This window comes from Acomys russatus, chromosome 7 (genome assembly GCF_903995435.1).
Source record: "Acomys russatus chromosome 7, mAcoRus1.1, whole genome shotgun sequence".
NCBI classification, from domain to species: Eukaryota; Metazoa; Chordata; class Mammalia; order Rodentia; family Muridae; genus Acomys; species Acomys russatus.
In genome coordinates this window covers 22,349,059-22,366,855 of record NC_067143.1, presented here as the reverse complement: position 1 = coordinate 22,366,855, position 17,797 = coordinate 22,349,059, and the positions used below count along the sequence as shown (strand labels likewise).

Sequence of the window (17,797 nt, the reverse complement as noted above, 5' to 3'; positions counted from 1 at the left end):
CCCCCCCCCCCCAATCCTGATCCTTCCTAACTGAATCAAACTGCTGATTTGATCCTCCTGGATACGGATCATTTGCCTGCGCTGGCTTCTGCTACTTAACATATTCAACCCTAAAATGTAGAGCCTGCCTCTTCAGCTGCTTCTCTTCCTCACCTACTCTGCCACCCACTTGTTTCTCCTTGCCTACACGGGTAAGTGTCCTCCCAGAACTGCCTGCCCTGTCTCTTGCTCACTGGTGCTTGCTATGTATTCCTGAGCACCCATCACGTGGAAAGGGATGCCTCTCTACTGTGTTTCTGGGCATCTCACTGACAAAAATGTTGATTCTCCCAGGGAGGTCCTCAGGGATTGAGACACTATCCTATGGCTATTACCTGTTACTGTGTCACCCTCCCTGTGTATTTGGTTCTTCGCTATGGGAATCCTCCTTCAGTTAGGACTCCTACTTATGGCCCCTTTCCTAAGTCTTTTCTACCTCCTATTTGTTATGCTCCTGGGAGTTCTTTACTGCCACCCTTTCTTTAAGGACCTTTCCCTTCCTCTAGCTAGCCATGGGCTCTTCTTATTCAAGATTAGACTGTTAACTCCTCTCTCCTGCCTTCTCTAATCGCTTCCGCTCCTTGGACTCAGGTACCATGAGATGTCACTCACTGCCTTATTTTTACTGCCATTATGACTTAGCCTCCAATCCAAGACTGACAGTCAGACCCAGTGGCCAGGAAATAGCACACCCAATTTCCAAATTCTCAGAGATTGTGACTACTTCTGTCATGACATAAGCAAATGATTCAGAACCTCTCATCTCTAAGCCACCGTCGTTCTCCGTTCTCACCTTATCTAAGCCGTCTTTGCTCTCTGCTCTTGTCCCCCTCTAAACCACGGGGTCCAGTCTTACAGAGATTCAAATGTCTTTTGGGCATGGATAATATCGGAAAACCCATCATAATTCTGTTTTATTCCAACCAAAAAGCTGGCTCTGGAAAGGAGACTTGGTTTGCCAACTTTAGACCCAAGCATGTTGCCTCCAAAGCCTTTGTCCTGGACCAGGCTAGGCACCTGACTTTGTGAAAGTGAGAACGAAAACAAAACAAAAAACCCCAGGAAAAAGACACTACACTCTTGAGAACAACTAGGAGTAAACTATTTTCAATAGATGATGGTTAAATGTAACCAGAGATGTTTAGCTCTGGATCCCTGTCTGACAAGTATATCTGTCAGTCAATGGGACTGCCAAGGCTTAAGCTCTCCCACCTACTTACCGCCTATCGCTGACATTGGGCTCTTTCCTCCTCGTACCATTGGGTGTACTCTGTCTTCCTGGCCTTCCAGGCAGTGCAGAGACTAGAGGTTTAAAACAACGATCCCTGACCCCAAGTCTCTTAACTCTACCGTCTGTCTATGGTCTGTATCTGCCACAAGCAGTTATCCACTCAGCTGGAAGTCACCGTCCAGGGGTCAACCTTGGCCCTAAGGTTGCTCTCAAACCAGCTCACCTCATTAGCCTTGTGGTTTTACAAAACCGGCAAGTCCTCACAATGTGCTGACGGCCAAAAAAGGCAGCCCTTGCCTTGTCATCGATGAAGAATGTTGCTACTGTATTAACCGGCCTGGCCAAGTAGAAGAGAGGACTGAAAACTTACAGGAGCTGCCTCATAACCTACAGCCTCCAGGGACCTATTCCGATGTGGGGGTCTCCCTTGGTTGGGGCTCCTGGATCCTTCAGCTTCTTGGCCCACTGATATTTATATTTCATGTAATAATGACTGTTCCTTCAGAAAAGAATTGGTAAAATAACCCAACGGTCAGTAATCTGGATGCTTCGATAGAGCCTCTCCAAGCCTCCTGCCATAGCCTGCCTGTCTGGTGCCACACCTATGATTTGCATTCCATCTTTCTTAAGACCCTCCCACTGCCATCACCACGATGTCCCCATTAGTCACAAGTAGCTAGATGACTACAGTTGTCCCATGCTGCCAGTAGGCAGGAATGTCAGGTCCAAAGTGGGCCCCAAAATGGCAGTGCTGCTGACAGTGTCCTCAATGACAGTCAGGGCTCAGCTCAGGTTAAATTCTGACAGGTAAACTGAAAGAGTGCCATCTAGACTCAGCGTTCCTCAGAAACCTTGTGAAGCGGGTTTCTGTTTGTCAGAAAATGCCACAACTTCCCTTATCCACTGCCACCCACCCCATGCGAACTGCTTCTGACAATGGGGTGTATAGTTCCCTATTAACCAAATAAGCCTGCAACAGATCAAAATCACCACACTAGCTCCAAGGCCCATGATCCCTCACCCCACTACTCTAGTTCCTAGGACACCCTAACTTCCACACCTACGCTTACCCACAACATACCTCCTTAAAACTGGGAAGGCTTTCCTACCTTCTCTTCTCTCTGAACAACCTGGAAATCTTGATTCCCCCAATGAACTTTCCTTTTTACCCACAGAGTCATTTAGTTTGGTGGTTTCACTGCACCCCTGTCTCCATACAGGTGCTAGCCCTTAGGTCTGCAGGTATGTGGTTTGTCCCACTGGTCACCTCCCTGGGACAGGCTCACTTTTCCCAATAGCACTTGGGTGGAAGTGACCGAAGACTATTTGTGTAGAAGACACACCTTCTGAGAGCCCCAGTCAGAACTTACTCTCAGTACTGGCTGTGTAGCTGTAGCTGTTGCCTCCCATAAATTACAGGGTTCCATTGATATGAGGAAGCTTGGACGGCCCAGGGTACTAGTTTTCTATTTCCCATCCACGTTGCTTGCTTACTAGCCACAGGACAATCATCCACCATAATTAGTTAGGAGATTCAGCAGACCCCAAGTGTAACACAGCAGCATCCCCGGCCAAGCTGGATGGCAGAGCAGACACACAAGTCTTAGAGCAGGTCCTGTCTGAACAAGAGAAAACCCAGGGGGACAGTCCATCCCATGACGCCCACGTCCATTGTTCCAGTCACCTGGATAGTGAGGTCAGGGGTGCCAGGGGGAGTTGTATTTGCTTTTCTTTTCCAAAGAAGCCAGTCAGGGAAAACCATGGGCAAATTTCTACCTAGATGAGGGATGTTCCCAGGGTGCCGCCCCCCCCCAAGTGATGGCAGCATCAGAGAAGGTAGTGGGGTGAACAGCTTCTGGGGTGGCTCTTGAGTGATTTCTGAGCTCCTTCAGTTCCACTTTGTTCCCATCCTACCCTGCATACACATAATTTCAGCGTCTCTGGGATCTGATCTGCATGGCACAGCAAACCTCCTGTGAGATCTGGCTTGATGTACGGAGTTAAATCACTGTAGGGCTGTTGGCTGGCAGTGCTCTGGCCAGAAATGCTGTGGCTGGGTTGGGGTAGCTGACTCTGGCACAGCCACACAGCCACACAGCCACACAGCCACTTAACCCGTAGAGTGGCCAAGATCTGGGGAGGTCATTATGGTCTATGGATCCTCATTCTTAATGCCAGGGACAACTGGCCAAGCTGGCTATGTACAACTGAAAAGCCAGGGAACATTCATCCGCCAAGGCATGGCTAGGAAGAACACCTGACCCAAAGCTTTGCCTCTTGAGCCCGGAAGGTGAGGACCTTCAAGTTTGAGGGATATTGTGTTGGCATCCTCAGGTGGTGAGGGAACGAAGAAGAAGTCACATGATCAGTGAGTTGGCAGAGATGCACAGTACTCCATGATCTTTTCTTGTGCTATTTCTAATTGCCCTTGGCACTTTGATACTATCTGTGCCAGAAATTCAAAGTTCCTAAAAAACAAAAGTGCCCACTCTATTCCCCAAACCAGAAGGGCTCAGAAATGTAAGCCTTGGGCCGATAATGGACTGTAGCACTCTATGGCAAACAGGTACCAGTCCTTGGACTCCCAAAGACACCACGTGCTCAGAGCACCATATTGGGGTCCAAGAGCTTGGACTCTGCCAGGAGACTGTTGACAAGAGGCTAAATGGCCTCCATCTCCTTTTCTGAATGAGAGGCGTGAGGAGAATGAGTGAATGAGAGGAGAGATGGCTAGAGAAGCTTGGGGGCGTGAGACACAGGATACATAACAGAGAAGAAACGAGCCCCTAATAGCAGACAGGCTTGTGTGGCTCTAAAACTCACCTCTGCCTCCTGGCCTTCTGACCAGGACTACCTATGGCCATAGGGGTCCAGCAATCCAGCTCTGGCTGGGTCTAGCTGGCCTCACTCAGGGAGGCTTGACCAATGAAGTCAAGTCAGGTTGGAGGACAACAGTCTCACTCCCTGTAGCCCCAACAGTGCAGACTGAGTGCTGTGTTCTAGACAGCTGAGCTTAGTTTGTCTAAGAGTGGGGTCCTCATCTACACCTTGGAGTGCATGGACATCTTTGAGGAACAGGCAAGGACAGCCTTTGTGATTCCCATGTTGGAAGATCAAGACTAAGGATGGGGGGGGGGGTAGGGAGGGATGGAGGGAGGAAGACAGAGGGGGGGCGGGCAGAGAGAGAGAGAGAGAGAGAGAGAGAGAGAGAGAGATGTGTGGAGAGTCAGAGCACTAAATCTAGGGCTTACTGTCTCCACTCAGTGCCCATAGCTTCTCAGGGATGCAGAGTTCTTTTGACATAGATTTGAGGTTAGATTTCTTTGACTTGAGATCCATCCTGGTAGCTCCGTGCTGAACTTCTGGGGTGTAGCCATTTGGTTTGGGGCTGGGGAGTGACCCTATGGTCTTAATTCTGATTCTTTGCCCAGAATTTGTCAAAAATTAGGAAGCTCTTTTGGTATTCTCCAAATTCACATTTACCTACAGGCTGCATTTTTTGTTTTGTTTTGTTTGTTTGTTTTGGCATATCAGGGGATGCTGGGTTGTTTTGACTGGAAGTTTTTGGAAAGTCTGAGCTCTGACACAGCCTGGGGACAGCATCAGCATTTCTGCAGGTTCCTGGACCTGGAGGTACAGCTTTCCAGGGGACAGGCTACTCCTCCTCCCAGAAGCCAGAGGCAGAACCAAACAGCCTGTCTGGGACATATTGCCAGGTTTTATGGTGAAACCTAACCCAGAATTTCAGGTACCATTTAAAAACATTTTTAGACATTAGCGACTGATTCTGAAGTTTTTATGGTGTTGACTATAGGCCAAGAAAACACAGGGCCTCTGGGCTTCTTGGGTGGAGACACCAGGTGTGTGGAGAGGTTTTCAGTTGCTGAGACCATAAGGAAGGAAGTGAACATACTCTCTGTATTCATGAGATACCGAGCGTCTCTGTGACAAGGGTCTCGGAACAATCTACAAGCTGGTAATCACATGGACCTCAGTCCCCAGGAAATATGAATCATTTAAACTGACCATGGGTCAAACAGCAAAGAATAAAAAACAAAAAACAAAATCAAAAACCTATACTGGGTAGCCTTGGTACAGTCTACAGGTGTGTATGCAGGTGCACATGGATGTGCCAGAGACAACCGCAGGTGTTGTGCCTCACCTGCCACCAACCTTTTTTGTTGGACCGGGTTCTCACTGGCACGGAACACACTGATTTGGCTAGAGAGGCTGATTGGCAACAAGCCCCAAGGATCCACTGATTTCTACTTCCCCAGCACTGAGGTCACGAGGGAAACTGTACACAGCCAGTTTTCACGAAGAAGCATCATCTATAGAAACATTCAATTGCCTTTGAGCCTTCCCTAACTCTTGAGGTGCCAATTCCACAGTTCTCTGACATCTCAAAGAACTGCCTTCTCTACCCTGCATCCCCTAGGCTCTTCTCTAAGAAATGAATGGCACGTCACAGGCCTTGAAATGGGTCTGCCTCAACCTAGCCCCCAGATTTGTGAGGCTTTCATGATGGGTAGCTATGTGGTTAGGTTCATGGCTGTTTGCTGGGATACCACTGGCATGCTGCTAAGGGCAGCCAGGCTGGTGAGGAACATCCACTGTGCACTTTAGGCTACATGTACGCAGGGTCCATAGTGAGTACAGCACCCACTGAGGAGTGACCTTGCCTCACTATGATCTCCAGCAGGATGGAAACCTAGCATACTGCTCTCACCTTAGACCAGTCCCCGGTTTTCCACTCATAGCAGCCGGAGTAGTCTTCACACGCTTCCTCGGCTTTCGGCCTTGTGGATGCATCACACTTCCCTTGGGAGTTGGTGCATGTCACAGTCCGTTTCTGGATCCCTTTGCCACAGTTGGCAGAGCACTGCAAGACATAGCATGGGTATTTGAATACATCCTAGTCAGTTCAGGTCCATTAAAGCCACTGAAGTCCGTATTGTGTGTCAGGCCCAGAGTGGGCCGCAGACGCTATGATGTGACATAATCCATCCTCAAATTTATGTTCTTCACAGTCTCCTTACTCCCCCAGGGGACCCCAGCCAGTGGCAGTAATGGGTACCGGAGTCAAGACTCAGAAGAACTCATGGTACCCAGGTGGTCAAATGAGAGGACTGGAATTTCATGGCCAGTGGCCAGGTCTAAAAGATCAATGCAGGACAGGAGTTCAAAGGGCAAGTGTAACATGACCTGGCAGGAGAAGCAGGGCCAGCGGGAGCCAGGTGAGGCTCCAGCAGCAAAGGCAGCTGAGCCAGCTGGCCTCCAGATATTCAAGGCACAGATCTCCATCAGAAAAGGAGTCAACAGCTGGAAGCCATGGGTGTTCCTCATAAAGCAAGCTTGCAGAATTTCAGTGTGGATGCCAAGGATGGAGAGGGTAACACTCCACACAGTAGTTTAGTTCAGTTATTAGAAAACGCTGCAAGAAACAGCTCCCAGAGGGCATCTAGGCAGGGCCTGAGGGACCACAAATGATGACCAAGCCCTCAAGAGCTCAAGACTGCAGTGTCCTCATGCAACAGAAGGAATGACAAAAAGCAGGCACTGGTGGCACACGCTTTTGATCCCAGCACTTGGGAGACAAGAGGCAGGTGGGTCTCTGAGTTTGAGGCTAGCCTGGTCTGCAGAGTCAGGAGAGAGAGAGACACACAGACAGACAGACAGACAGAGACAGAGAGAGAGACACAGACAGACAGACAGAGACAGAGAGACAGAGAAAAACAACAAACAAACAACAAATAATAAACAAAAATAAAGAAAAACAAAAAACAATGAAAACAAAAAGGAAGGAATGACAAGAGTCAAAGGTGTTGACAGGACACAGAAACACTGTGCGCTCTGGGACATGTCCTGATCCTATCCTCTGGATCACTCCACTGTGGGAAGGCAGATTTCACTGTCTGGTGAGGGCACTTCCACGTCTCTCTCAAAATAGAGGGAAGCCCAGACAGAGAGGACTTGTTACCTTTGGGAGATCATAACTGACAAGAGTGACAAGTTGGCCAGTGAGCAGAGGGTCTGCAGCCTTTAGCCAGTTTGCAGAAGGAATACAGACCACAGTTCAGGGGGCCCCACCCCCTTTAATGCGTCATTGCTGTGCATCACTCCCTGAAAAGTGCTGCCTTTCCACATAGAAGTGGAGGAGGCTAAAGGTTGCATTCCACAGAAGTTTCAGGCTTGCCCAGCTTGTCATTTGTGGCACGTCACTGCAGTGACTCAGTGACATTGAACACAATGTTCTAAAAGTTCCAGCATGTTAAAAAACAAAACAAAACCAATACTCACATATATAGAGGACAAGCATTATCCTTGACCTTTCTGTTATTGATGCTTATCCTAAACTGTTACCTACCTACCTTCTTCTTGTGAACATTTTTTTTAATTTAAAATCTTATGTGTCTGGATGTGCCTGAGTGCATTATGTGCCCCACATATGTGACGATGTCTTCTGAGTCCAGATGAGGCCATTATATCCCCCTAGAACTGGAGTTAAAGCCAACTGTGAGCCTCCATGTGGGTGCTGGAAACCAAATCTGGATCCTCTGCAAGAGCCTTAACCACTGAGCCATCTCTCCAGCCCTGTAGGGACATCTCACCAGATAGATTTTCAAAGTGGTTGTGCAAGTTTGTACTCCCACCAGCAACAAAGCTGTGTGCCCCTTTCTCCACATCCTTGCCAGCATGTGCTGTCACTTGAGGTTTTTTTTTAAATCTTAGCCATTCTGAAGTGTGTAAGATGGAATCTCAGAGTCATTTTGATTTGCATTTCTCTGATGACTAAGGCTGTTGAGCATTTTGTTAAGTGTTTCTCATTATATTGATATTCCTCTGTTGAGAATTCTGTTTAACTCTGAACCCCATTTCTTAATTGGGTTATTTGGTTTGGTGGTTTTTAATTTCTTGAGTTCTTTTTATATTTTGGATATTAGCCCTTTGTCAGATGTAGGGTTGGTGAAGATCTTTTCACAGTCTGGAGGCTGCCACTTTGTGCTGTTGACTGTTTCCTTTGCCCTACAGAAGCTTTTCAGTTTCATGAAGTTCCATTTATTAGCTCTTGACCTTAGATCCTGGGCTGTTGGTGTTCTGTTCAGGAAGTTGTCTCCTGTGTTAATGAGTTCAAGGCTCCTCCCTACTTTTTCTTCTAACAGATTTATTGTATCAGGTTTTATGTTGAGGTCTTTAATCCATTTGGACTTGCTAACTGCATTTTTCTACATGTAAACATCCAGTTAGACCAGCACCATTTGTTGAAGATGCTATCCTTTTTCCACTGTATAGATTTGGCTTTTTTGTCAAAATTCAAGTGTCCATAGGTGTATATATTTACTTCTGGGTCTTCAATTTGATTCCATTGATCAACCAGCCTATTGCTATGCCAATACCATGTTTTAATTACTGTTGATCTATAGTACAACTTGAGATCAAGGATGGAGATTCCTCTGGAGGATCTTTTATTGTCCAGGATTGTTTTAGCTATTCTGGTTTTTTTTTTTTTCATATGAAGTTGAGAATTGATCTTTCAATGTCTTTAAAAATTGTGTAGCCATTTTGATAGGGATTGCATTGAATTTGTAAATTGCCTTGGGTAAGATGGCCATTTTTACTATGTTAATTCTCCCGATCCATGAACAAGGGAGATCTTTCTAGGTTCTGATATCATTTTCAATTTCCTTCTTCAGAGACTTAAAGTTTTTTTCATACAAGTCTTTCACATGCTTGATTAGAGTTATACCTAGATACTTTATATTATTTGTGGCTATCATGAAGGGTGTACTTTCCCTAATTTCTTTCTCAGCATGAATATACTTTATACACAGGAGGGCTACTGACTTTTTTTTAGTTGATTTTGTATCCAGCCACTTTGCTTAAGGTGCTTATCAGCTGTAGGAGTTCTCTGGTAGAATTTTGGGCATCACTTATGTACACTATCCTATCATATGAGAATGGGGATAGTTTGACTTCCTCCTTTCCTATGTGGAACCCCTCGATCTTCTTTTGTTGTCTTATTTCTCTAGCTAGAACTTCAAGTACTATATTGAAGAGATATGGAGAGAGTGGGCAGCCTTGTCTAGTCCCTGATTTTAGTGGAATTTCCTTGAGTTTCTCTCCATCAATTTGATGTTGGCTCTTGGCTTTATTATGTTTAGGTATGTGCCTTTATCCCTGATCTCTCCAAGACTTTAAATATAAACGGGTGTTGGATTTTGTCAAATGCTTTTTTGGCATCTAAGGAGATGATTGTGTGGGGCTTTTTTTCTTTCAGTTTGCTTTTATGGTGGATTACATTGATGGATCACCGTATATTGAACCATGCCTGCATGCCTGGGATGATGCCTACTTGGTCATGGTGAATGATATCTTTGATGTGTTCTTGGACTCTGTTTGTGAGTATTTTATTGAGTATTTTTGCATCAATGTTCATCAGAGAAATTGGTCTGAAATTCTCTTTCTTTGTTGGGTCTTCATGAGTTTTAGGTATCAAGGTGACTGTGGCCTCATAGAATGAATTTGGTAATGTTCCATCCATTTCTATTTTGTGGAGTAGTCTGAAGAGTGTCAGTATTAGCTCTTCTTTGAAAGTCTGGTAGAATTCTTTGCTGAAACCATCTGGTCCTGGGCTTTTTGTTTGTTTGTTTTTTATTGGGAGGATTTTGACGACTGCCTTTATTTCTGTAGGAGAAATAGGAGTATATAATTTGTTTATCTGATTTTGACTCAACTTTGGCAAGAAAATTGCTTATTTCCTTTAGATTTTCAACTTTTGTGGCATATAGCTTTTGAAGTAAGACCTAGTGATTCTTTGTATTTCTTCAGTGTCTGTTGTTATGTCTTCCTTTCCATTTCTGATTTTGTTGATTTGGATAGTGTCTTTTCGTTAGTTTGGATAATGGTTTGTCTATCTTGTTGATTTTTTTAAAGAGCCAGCTCCTAGTTTTGCTGATTCTTTGAATTGTTTTCTTTGTTTCTGATTGATTGATTTCAGCCCTGAGTTTGATTATTTGCAGACATCTACTCCTCTTGGGTGTTTCTGCTTCTTTTTTTCCCCTAGGGATTCCAGATGTGTTGCTAAGTTGCCTATATGAAATGTTTCCAATCTCTTTATGAGGGCACTTAGTTTCAAGGTGTCCCATAATTTTGAGTATGTTGCACCTTTATTTTCATTGAATTTTAGGATGTCCCTAATTTCTTTCTTTCTTTTTTCCCTTACACAGTTGTCATTGAGTAGAGAGTTGTTCAGTTTCCATGTGTGTGTAGGCTTTTGTTATTTCTGTTGTTATTGAAGTCCAGCTTTAGTCAATGGTGGTCTGATAGGATACAATGTATTATTTCAATCTTCTCATATGTGTTGAGGCTTGCTTTGTGACCTACTGGTGATCTATATGATCAGTTTTGGAGAAGGTTCCATGAGATGCTGAGAAGAAGGTACAATCTTTTGTGTTTGGATGAAAAGTTCTGTAGATCCATGTGATTCGTGACATTGGTCAGTGTCCTTATTTCTCAGTTTAGCTTCTGTTTCATTGACCTGTCCTTTGGTGAAAGGAGGGTATTGAAGTCTCCCACTCTTAATGTGTGGGGACTGATGAGTGGTTTAAGCTTTATTAATGTTTCTTTTACAAATGTAAGTGCCCTTGTACTTGGGTCATAGATGTTCAGAATTGTGACATCATCTTGGTTGAATTTTCCTTTGATGAGATATTCGAATGCCAGCTTACTTCTTGTGTCCATTTGCTTGGAAGACCTTTTTCTAGCCTTTTACCCTGAGGTATTATCTATCATTGTGGCTGAGACATGTTTCTTGAATGCAGAAGAATGTTGAATCTTGTTTATGTATCCATTCTGTTAGTCTGTGTCTTTTTATTGGAGAATTGAGGCCAAATTGATGTTGAGAGAGATTAATGACCAGTGGCTGTTTCATCCCTTGATTTTGATGTTGGTTGTGGTGGTGTGTTTTTGTGTTTGTCTGGTTATTGTTTTGCTAAAGTAAAGCTATCTATTTCTTATGTTATCCCAGTTGTAGTTAGGCAGTTTGGGTTAGAGTTTTCCTTCTAGTAACTTCTATAGGACTAGATTTGTGGATACATACTGTTTGAATTTGTTTTTGTCAAGGAATACTTTGTTTTCTCCATCTATGGTTATTGAAAGTTTTGCTGGGTAGAGTAGTCTGGACTGGCATCTGTGGTTTCTTAGGGTTTGCAAGACCTCTGCTCAGGCCCTTCTGGTTTTTATGGTCTCTAATGAAAAGTTGGGCGTGACTCTGATAGGTTTGCCATAATATGTTACTTGGCCTTTTTTCCTTGCTGCTTTTAATAGTTTTCTTTGTCTTGTACATTTTGTGTTTTATTATGTGAGGGGAGGATTTTCTTTTCTGGTCTATTCTATTTGGTATTCTGTAGGCCTCTTGTAAGTTTATATGCATCTCTTTCTTTAAATTGGGGAAAGTTTCTTCTATGATCATGTTGAAAATATTTTCTGGGCCTTGGAGCCTGGTGTCTTCTTTCTTCAATTCTTTTTTTTTCTTTCTTTCTTCAATTCTTATTATCCTTAAGTTTCATCTTTTCATGGGTCTTTGATTTCTTGGATGTTTTGTGTCAGGAATTTTTCAGATTTAACATTTTCTTTGATGGTTGCCTCAAATTCTTCTATTGTATCTTCTACATTCGATAGTCTTTCCTCTATCTCTTGCCTTCTGTTAGTGATGCTTACCTCTGCTGTTCCTGTTTTCTTCTCTAAGCTATCTCTTTCCTGGCTTTCCTGTGTTTTTATATTTTTTTCCATTTTCATCTTCAGATCTTGAGCCATTTTATTGATTTCCTTCACCTGATTGTTTGTATTTTCTTGAAATTCTTCCAGTGATTTCTTCATTTCCTTTCTATAGGCTTCTATCATGGCCTCTCTAAGGTATTCAATCTGTTTGGCTGCATCTTCCTGTATTTATTTACAAAGTTTATTTGCTTTCTCCATTAGTATCTTCATTATGAAGGATTTGAGGTCATTTTCTTGTGTTTCAGTTGTGTTTGAGTTTCCAGGGTTGAATTCTTTGGGATAACTGGGTTCTGGAGATGCCATATTATTTTGACTTTTGTTGTTTGCATTTTTTTACGCTGACCTTTAGTCATCTTGCTGTTTATGATGTTGGGTGGTAGTTTCTGGTATCCTTCACTTGTCATTGAGAGCAGTTTGTGGTAAGTGGCTATAGAATGAGAACCCTTCCCTGGATCAGGCAGGTGACCCGGGTTCACCTCTGGAGAACTTTGCTGCACACTCTGGGCTCCCCACTGGGCCAGCAGAGGCTGATGCTTGTGCTCTGCAGCCAAAGTTCATTCTGAATGAGTGTAGAGTGTAGGTACAACTTGCTATCCTATATTTGGCTGGGCTTTGGGCCACCAGGGTCCTGGGACCTTGGTTCAGTTTGCCAAAGAGTGCAGGTACCTCTCGCTCACTAGTCTGTGGTATTTGCCTGGGCTTTGGAGAATGTGTTCACAGTCACTAGGGCCCCTGCCTTGGTCCTGGATTCCTCCATGGATCGCCGGGGTGATCTGAGGTCATATCTATCCCAGATCCACACTCTGGGCTCCCCTCTAGGCCAGCAGACACTGATGCAGGTACTCTGTATCCCATGGGTCAGAGAGAGAGAGAGAGAGAGAGAGAGAGAGAGAGAGAGAGAGAGAGAGAGTGTCAGAGTCCAGGCACCACCTGATAGCCTGAGTTTGGCTGGCCTTTGGAGACCCTGCCTGAAGCCACCAGACCCTGGGGCTTTCTGTGGACTGGCATGGTGGTATGAGGTCAGATTCATCCATTCTGCTGGGTTCTCCCCTAGGCCAGCAGATACAGGTGCTGGCACTTCACGGCCCGCAGTTCAGTCCCAGATACAGAGTCCGAGATATAGAGTGCAAATGTAGCTTGTAGGCAGGTATGTGTCCAGACTCTGGGGACCGGGCACCAGTCCTCCATGGACAGTTGGATGGCTTGTGGTCAGACCCCTGTGTTTTGTACTGTGTGGGCCCATCTCACCTATGGCTCTCCATGTCTTGTGCTCTGTAGCTCCCATCCCAGTCCCTAGACTCCATCTTGCTGATCAGACACAATGTGTGGTCAACACCACCATTTTGGATCCTCTGCTCTCTGGTGTTTTAATCACTTCTGTCCAGCTGTTTTCTTGACCAGAGCTTGGATCCACCCTCTTTGATTAGTAGCCCATTCCCTTGAGGCTCTCATCCATGAGGAAGAGTGGGTGCAGGAGGATGCTGCCTTTGGAGGAACCAGGATGGTGATGCTCTGTCTCTCTTTACTTCCCTTCAGGATAGAAGCTGAGGGCAGAAGGGCTCCCAGCAACTTCTTATTTCCTTCTGATATTTGATCCTCCATAGAATAGTCATGAAGAAGCTGAGGAGGAGGTGGATGGTGAGCATGATCAATACTGTTGGGTGAGTAAGTTTCTAAGTTTATTCTCCCATGAGAAAATGAAGGCAGTTCCTAGCAGAAGGGTTGTAGGCACATTGGCACACAGCAGAGGACAGAATGCCAGTTTTTTTTTGGCAACTCAGGGGGACAATTAGATTCTGAGTTCTAGGAAGGCAGCACCAGATGAACTAGTGTGGACACTGGCTCAGGATTAGGAGCAGGCATGTGCAGAGAGATAGGCATAGAGACATGTCTTTAAGTCTTGTTCTGGTGGGTCATGCTCCCGATGTGGTGGTCTTCAATGCTGAAATGAGACTTGGATCTTCAGGTAAGAACAGATTTTATTTTTCCCATATGGAAGAGCCTGAGTGGACAATGGGAGGTTTTGATCTGATCACAGCACAGATTTTGTTTGATTTAAATCAAGATGGCCAAAGCCATAGGGATCACCTATCCTGGGGAAGAGCGGAGGGGGACTTCATATACCTTTACCTCAAGTACAGAGGAAGATCTCCACAAATAATAAACCAGATACCTAAGTGCATATAAGAAAACAAATCAAACAACTTTAAACTCTCTCCTTTTCATCAAATATTGCAAAGGGCAGGATAAGAACCCTGGTCCCTAAATGAATACATTTCAAGATTTGTCTGAAATCAAACTTTAGTTTAGAGCAGCTGATGGCAGGCTTTCTGTTCATTAAGAATGGGCAGAATGTTTTTTATTCAAAACAATTCTGTTTGGCAATCAAAGAGAACTTCAAAAATATTTTCCATACTGAAGAGTGCCTTGGATCTAGCTCCTTAAGCTTCCTAGGCCCCTCCAGGTCTGGTGGAACCCAAGGGAAGTCCACCCCTTTAGTTAGCTAGTTTTTGTTTGTTTTATATCCAGACAATCAACATAATTGCAATGTCAAGGCAAAGCCCTGAAAGATGACATCACCAAAGATAAAACAGTATTTCCAGGACCAGCCCTTCTACTTAAAACTTTAGGCCTTGATTGACCTCTTTCCACCATGTCTTTTGATGTGAGATTTGTAACTCTGACTTGCATACCAAAGGCCATCCCTTGTAGCATCCAACGCATGCAACCTGTGAAGGCTGCCCTGGCTCTGCATGGAACACTTTGAAATAGGCAACTCAGCTTGACCTTATTACAATCCAACCATGTCTGAAGCAGAACAAAAAGGTCAGTGAGTATGTATGTATGTATTATATCTATCTATCTATCTATCTATCTATCTATCTATCTATCTATCATCTGCTCATCTATCATCTCTGAGTGGGAATTTGCACAAGAAATAGAATCAAATACTACTTTCCCATTAGTGTGGCCATACCCATCCTCAAAACCATATTATGTATGTTTGTTTGTTTTTATCCATATTATTATTTTAGCTGGAGCTGGAGTGCACTTCTGAGCTGGCCTTGGGGCCAAAGAGCACTGTGGATCATGGGGTGAATTACAAATATCCTGGAGCAGACAGCACCCAGTGGGATCCGTGGTTAAAGCCTACAGGTCCTTGCATGATGTCAGCCTCAGTGGCAAGCCCAGACGCTCACTCACCTCGGACCACTCTGAGGCCTCCCAGATAGACAGGCAGTCTTGGCCTTCACAGCTCTGCACTGGTGTCGGCCGGGGTTCTGAGCAGTAGAGGGGCCGAGTCGTGACGTGGGTGCCGTTCTGTAGCTGGTACATGCAAGTCACCTCGCGGTGTTGGACGCCCTTCTCACAGGTTGCTGAGCAGGGGCTCCACTGACCGGCCACCCACCTGCCCAGAGGGAGAAAGGACAGTGAGAAAATAATCTAGCAGTGGGTGATCGGGCAAAGAGACAGATATAGGAAGCTTTGTCATCAACTCTGGAGACAACTCTAGAGCTTTGAACAGAGTTACTGGAGCTGTCATCCAGTTTGGTAGCCTCTTTGGTATAGTGGACATACTTGGTTCAATGGAGGGTGAACAAGAAGCAGGTCATGTCCCAACAGCAGCTTTAAAAAAAGGTATTTATTTATGTGTGTGCATGTGTATGTGCGAGAACACATATACATAAAGTTGGGGTGTGTGTGTGTGTGTGAGGAGGCCAGAAGAAGGTATCGTTGTCCTCCATCTCCTTTCACCCAGAGGCAGGGTCTCTTCCTGAACTGGGGGCTAACGTGTTGGAGCTAGACTGGAAGCCAGAAAGGACCAGCCATCCTCCTGCCTCCATCTCCCCCTGGAGCTGGGGTTATGGATGTTCGTGGACATATTCAGCATGTTATGTGGGTGCTAGGATGCAAAGCCTGCTCTTAAAAATTGATTAATTATGTCTGTAATGACCTTATTTCCAAATGAGATCACACCTTAGCCTTCTGGGTGTTAGGACTTTAACATACTTTTCTTTAAAAAGAGGCTGCATGCACTTCAACCCACCATAGAACTTTAGTCTTATCTCCATCTTAGTTTCCCTGTATTGTGTAACCCAGCACATTGCCAGGTCCAAGAGAACAGGATGTGGGCCACTGAGCCATTTTTTACAGATTCATCTCATTCACAATGCTGAGAATTTTTAGCTTCCATTCACTACTTTTTATGCTAAGGATTAAACCCAGGGCCTTGTGCATACTAGTCTAAGTGTTCTAGCAGGGAGGCAACCCCAGCTCTCTTCGCTGTGTATGTATGCATGTATATGTATATATATTTACTTACTTACTTATGTAGTGTTTTGCTATATGGCCCAGGCTCGGTGTGAACTTTCAATCCTCCCCCTTTAGCTGATTAGGAGCTCTGATAGGAGGTGTGTACCACCTGTGTGTATCACCTGTGTGTACCACTTGTGAGTTGTCTGGAAAAATGATCGGGCTGTCATTGAAATGATGGCATTGTCGGAGTTACAGTCTTCTGACACAATTACTTTATGGCGAATATGCAGTGTATCTCAAATTAGATGACTAAAAAGAGGACACATATTTCCAGATGCTTTAAGTCATAGAAGACAGGGTGACATGCGGCGCTTTGACACAATGCCAGCTAACGAGGAATTATCAGGAGGCTCTGGATTAACCTCTTGCACTTCACTGTGGAGGATAAGGCAGGGTCTAGTATCCTTGAGCAATTGGAACATTGACCACATTTATTCAAAAGTCAAGGAACAAGACACCTGGCTTGTGAGTCCATGCACTTGTTAACAGAGGGGGGCGCATTCCAGGCAAGGTGTCAAGCAGGCCACACACAGAAATCCACAGCACAGCACAGAGGGGGTGACACAAACCATTCCAGCAGTCCCAGGAAGCTGCAGGCTAGCCCACAACCACTGAGACTGTTAGATTTTTCAGTCCCAGCCTGGTGGAACCAGATGCATACACGTTGAGTCAGGCTTATGTTGTATCTACACCTCAGAGCTGGGATGCTCCACTCAGCATGCTAGCCTCTGTGAGCCTTTGTCAATGGGAATGGCAGGCACTTATTTGCAGCCACTGCTTGGCTACAGGGGAAATGCAGCTTGTACTGGGTCCTGAAGGTCAAAGTGAGATTGGCAAGAGAAGTGGGGCTCAGCAGTCAGGTAGGGACAGCCTGTCAGTGGAATACACCAGACAGATGTGAGGGTGCAGCTCCACAGTCTGAGGTGCCCAGTTCTTGGGGGATGGGTCCCTACAGATGGAGTGCCACTGTCTACTGAGGGGAGGTGATGCATAGTGCCTTTGGAGGCTTGGGATACTATCTGGGTTGGAGTCACTGGGCTAGGGGTCATGAGCAAGAAGGTTTTGGTAGAAGCCGAGGTGAGACTCATTTAACTCTGTGAGCCCATGCAGCAATCCCTCTGTGTCTTTGAGGAACAGAGTTCAGGACCCCCACAGCTCCCTATGTCTATAGATGCTTAAGTCCCTTATAAAAAGTATAGTCTTCACACAGCATGTAGACCCTACCTTTTTGCATGCTCGAAGTTGCCTCTGTGTGTTATCTGGAAATGCTGGATAAATATCATCTTGGTATGTTACTTTGGAAATAATGGTTTTCGTTTTATCAAGACAAAACAGTTTCTTTGTGTAGCTCTGGCTGTCCTGGAACTCACTCTATAGACCAGGCTGGCCTTGAACTTACAGAGGCCTGAGTGCTGGGATTAAAGGTGTGTG

General features: G+C 45.0%; 1 protein-coding gene across 1 annotated transcript in view; it reads right to left on the bottom strand.

The window, feature by feature from the left end:
* Window positions 1-17,797, bottom strand: part of Adamts17 (ADAM metallopeptidase with thrombospondin type 1 motif 17) — a 292,022-nt gene that overhangs the window by 9,896 nt on the left and 264,329 nt on the right. The window contains exons 20-21 of the mRNA XM_051148701.1: window positions 15,254-15,458; window positions 6,000-6,152 (exon numbers count right to left, since the gene is read on the bottom strand). Of these exons, the coding sequence (XP_051004658.1) occupies window positions 6,000-6,152; window positions 15,254-15,458 (358 nt within the window). The remainder of the gene's footprint in view (window positions 1-5,999; window positions 6,153-15,253; window positions 15,459-17,797) is intronic.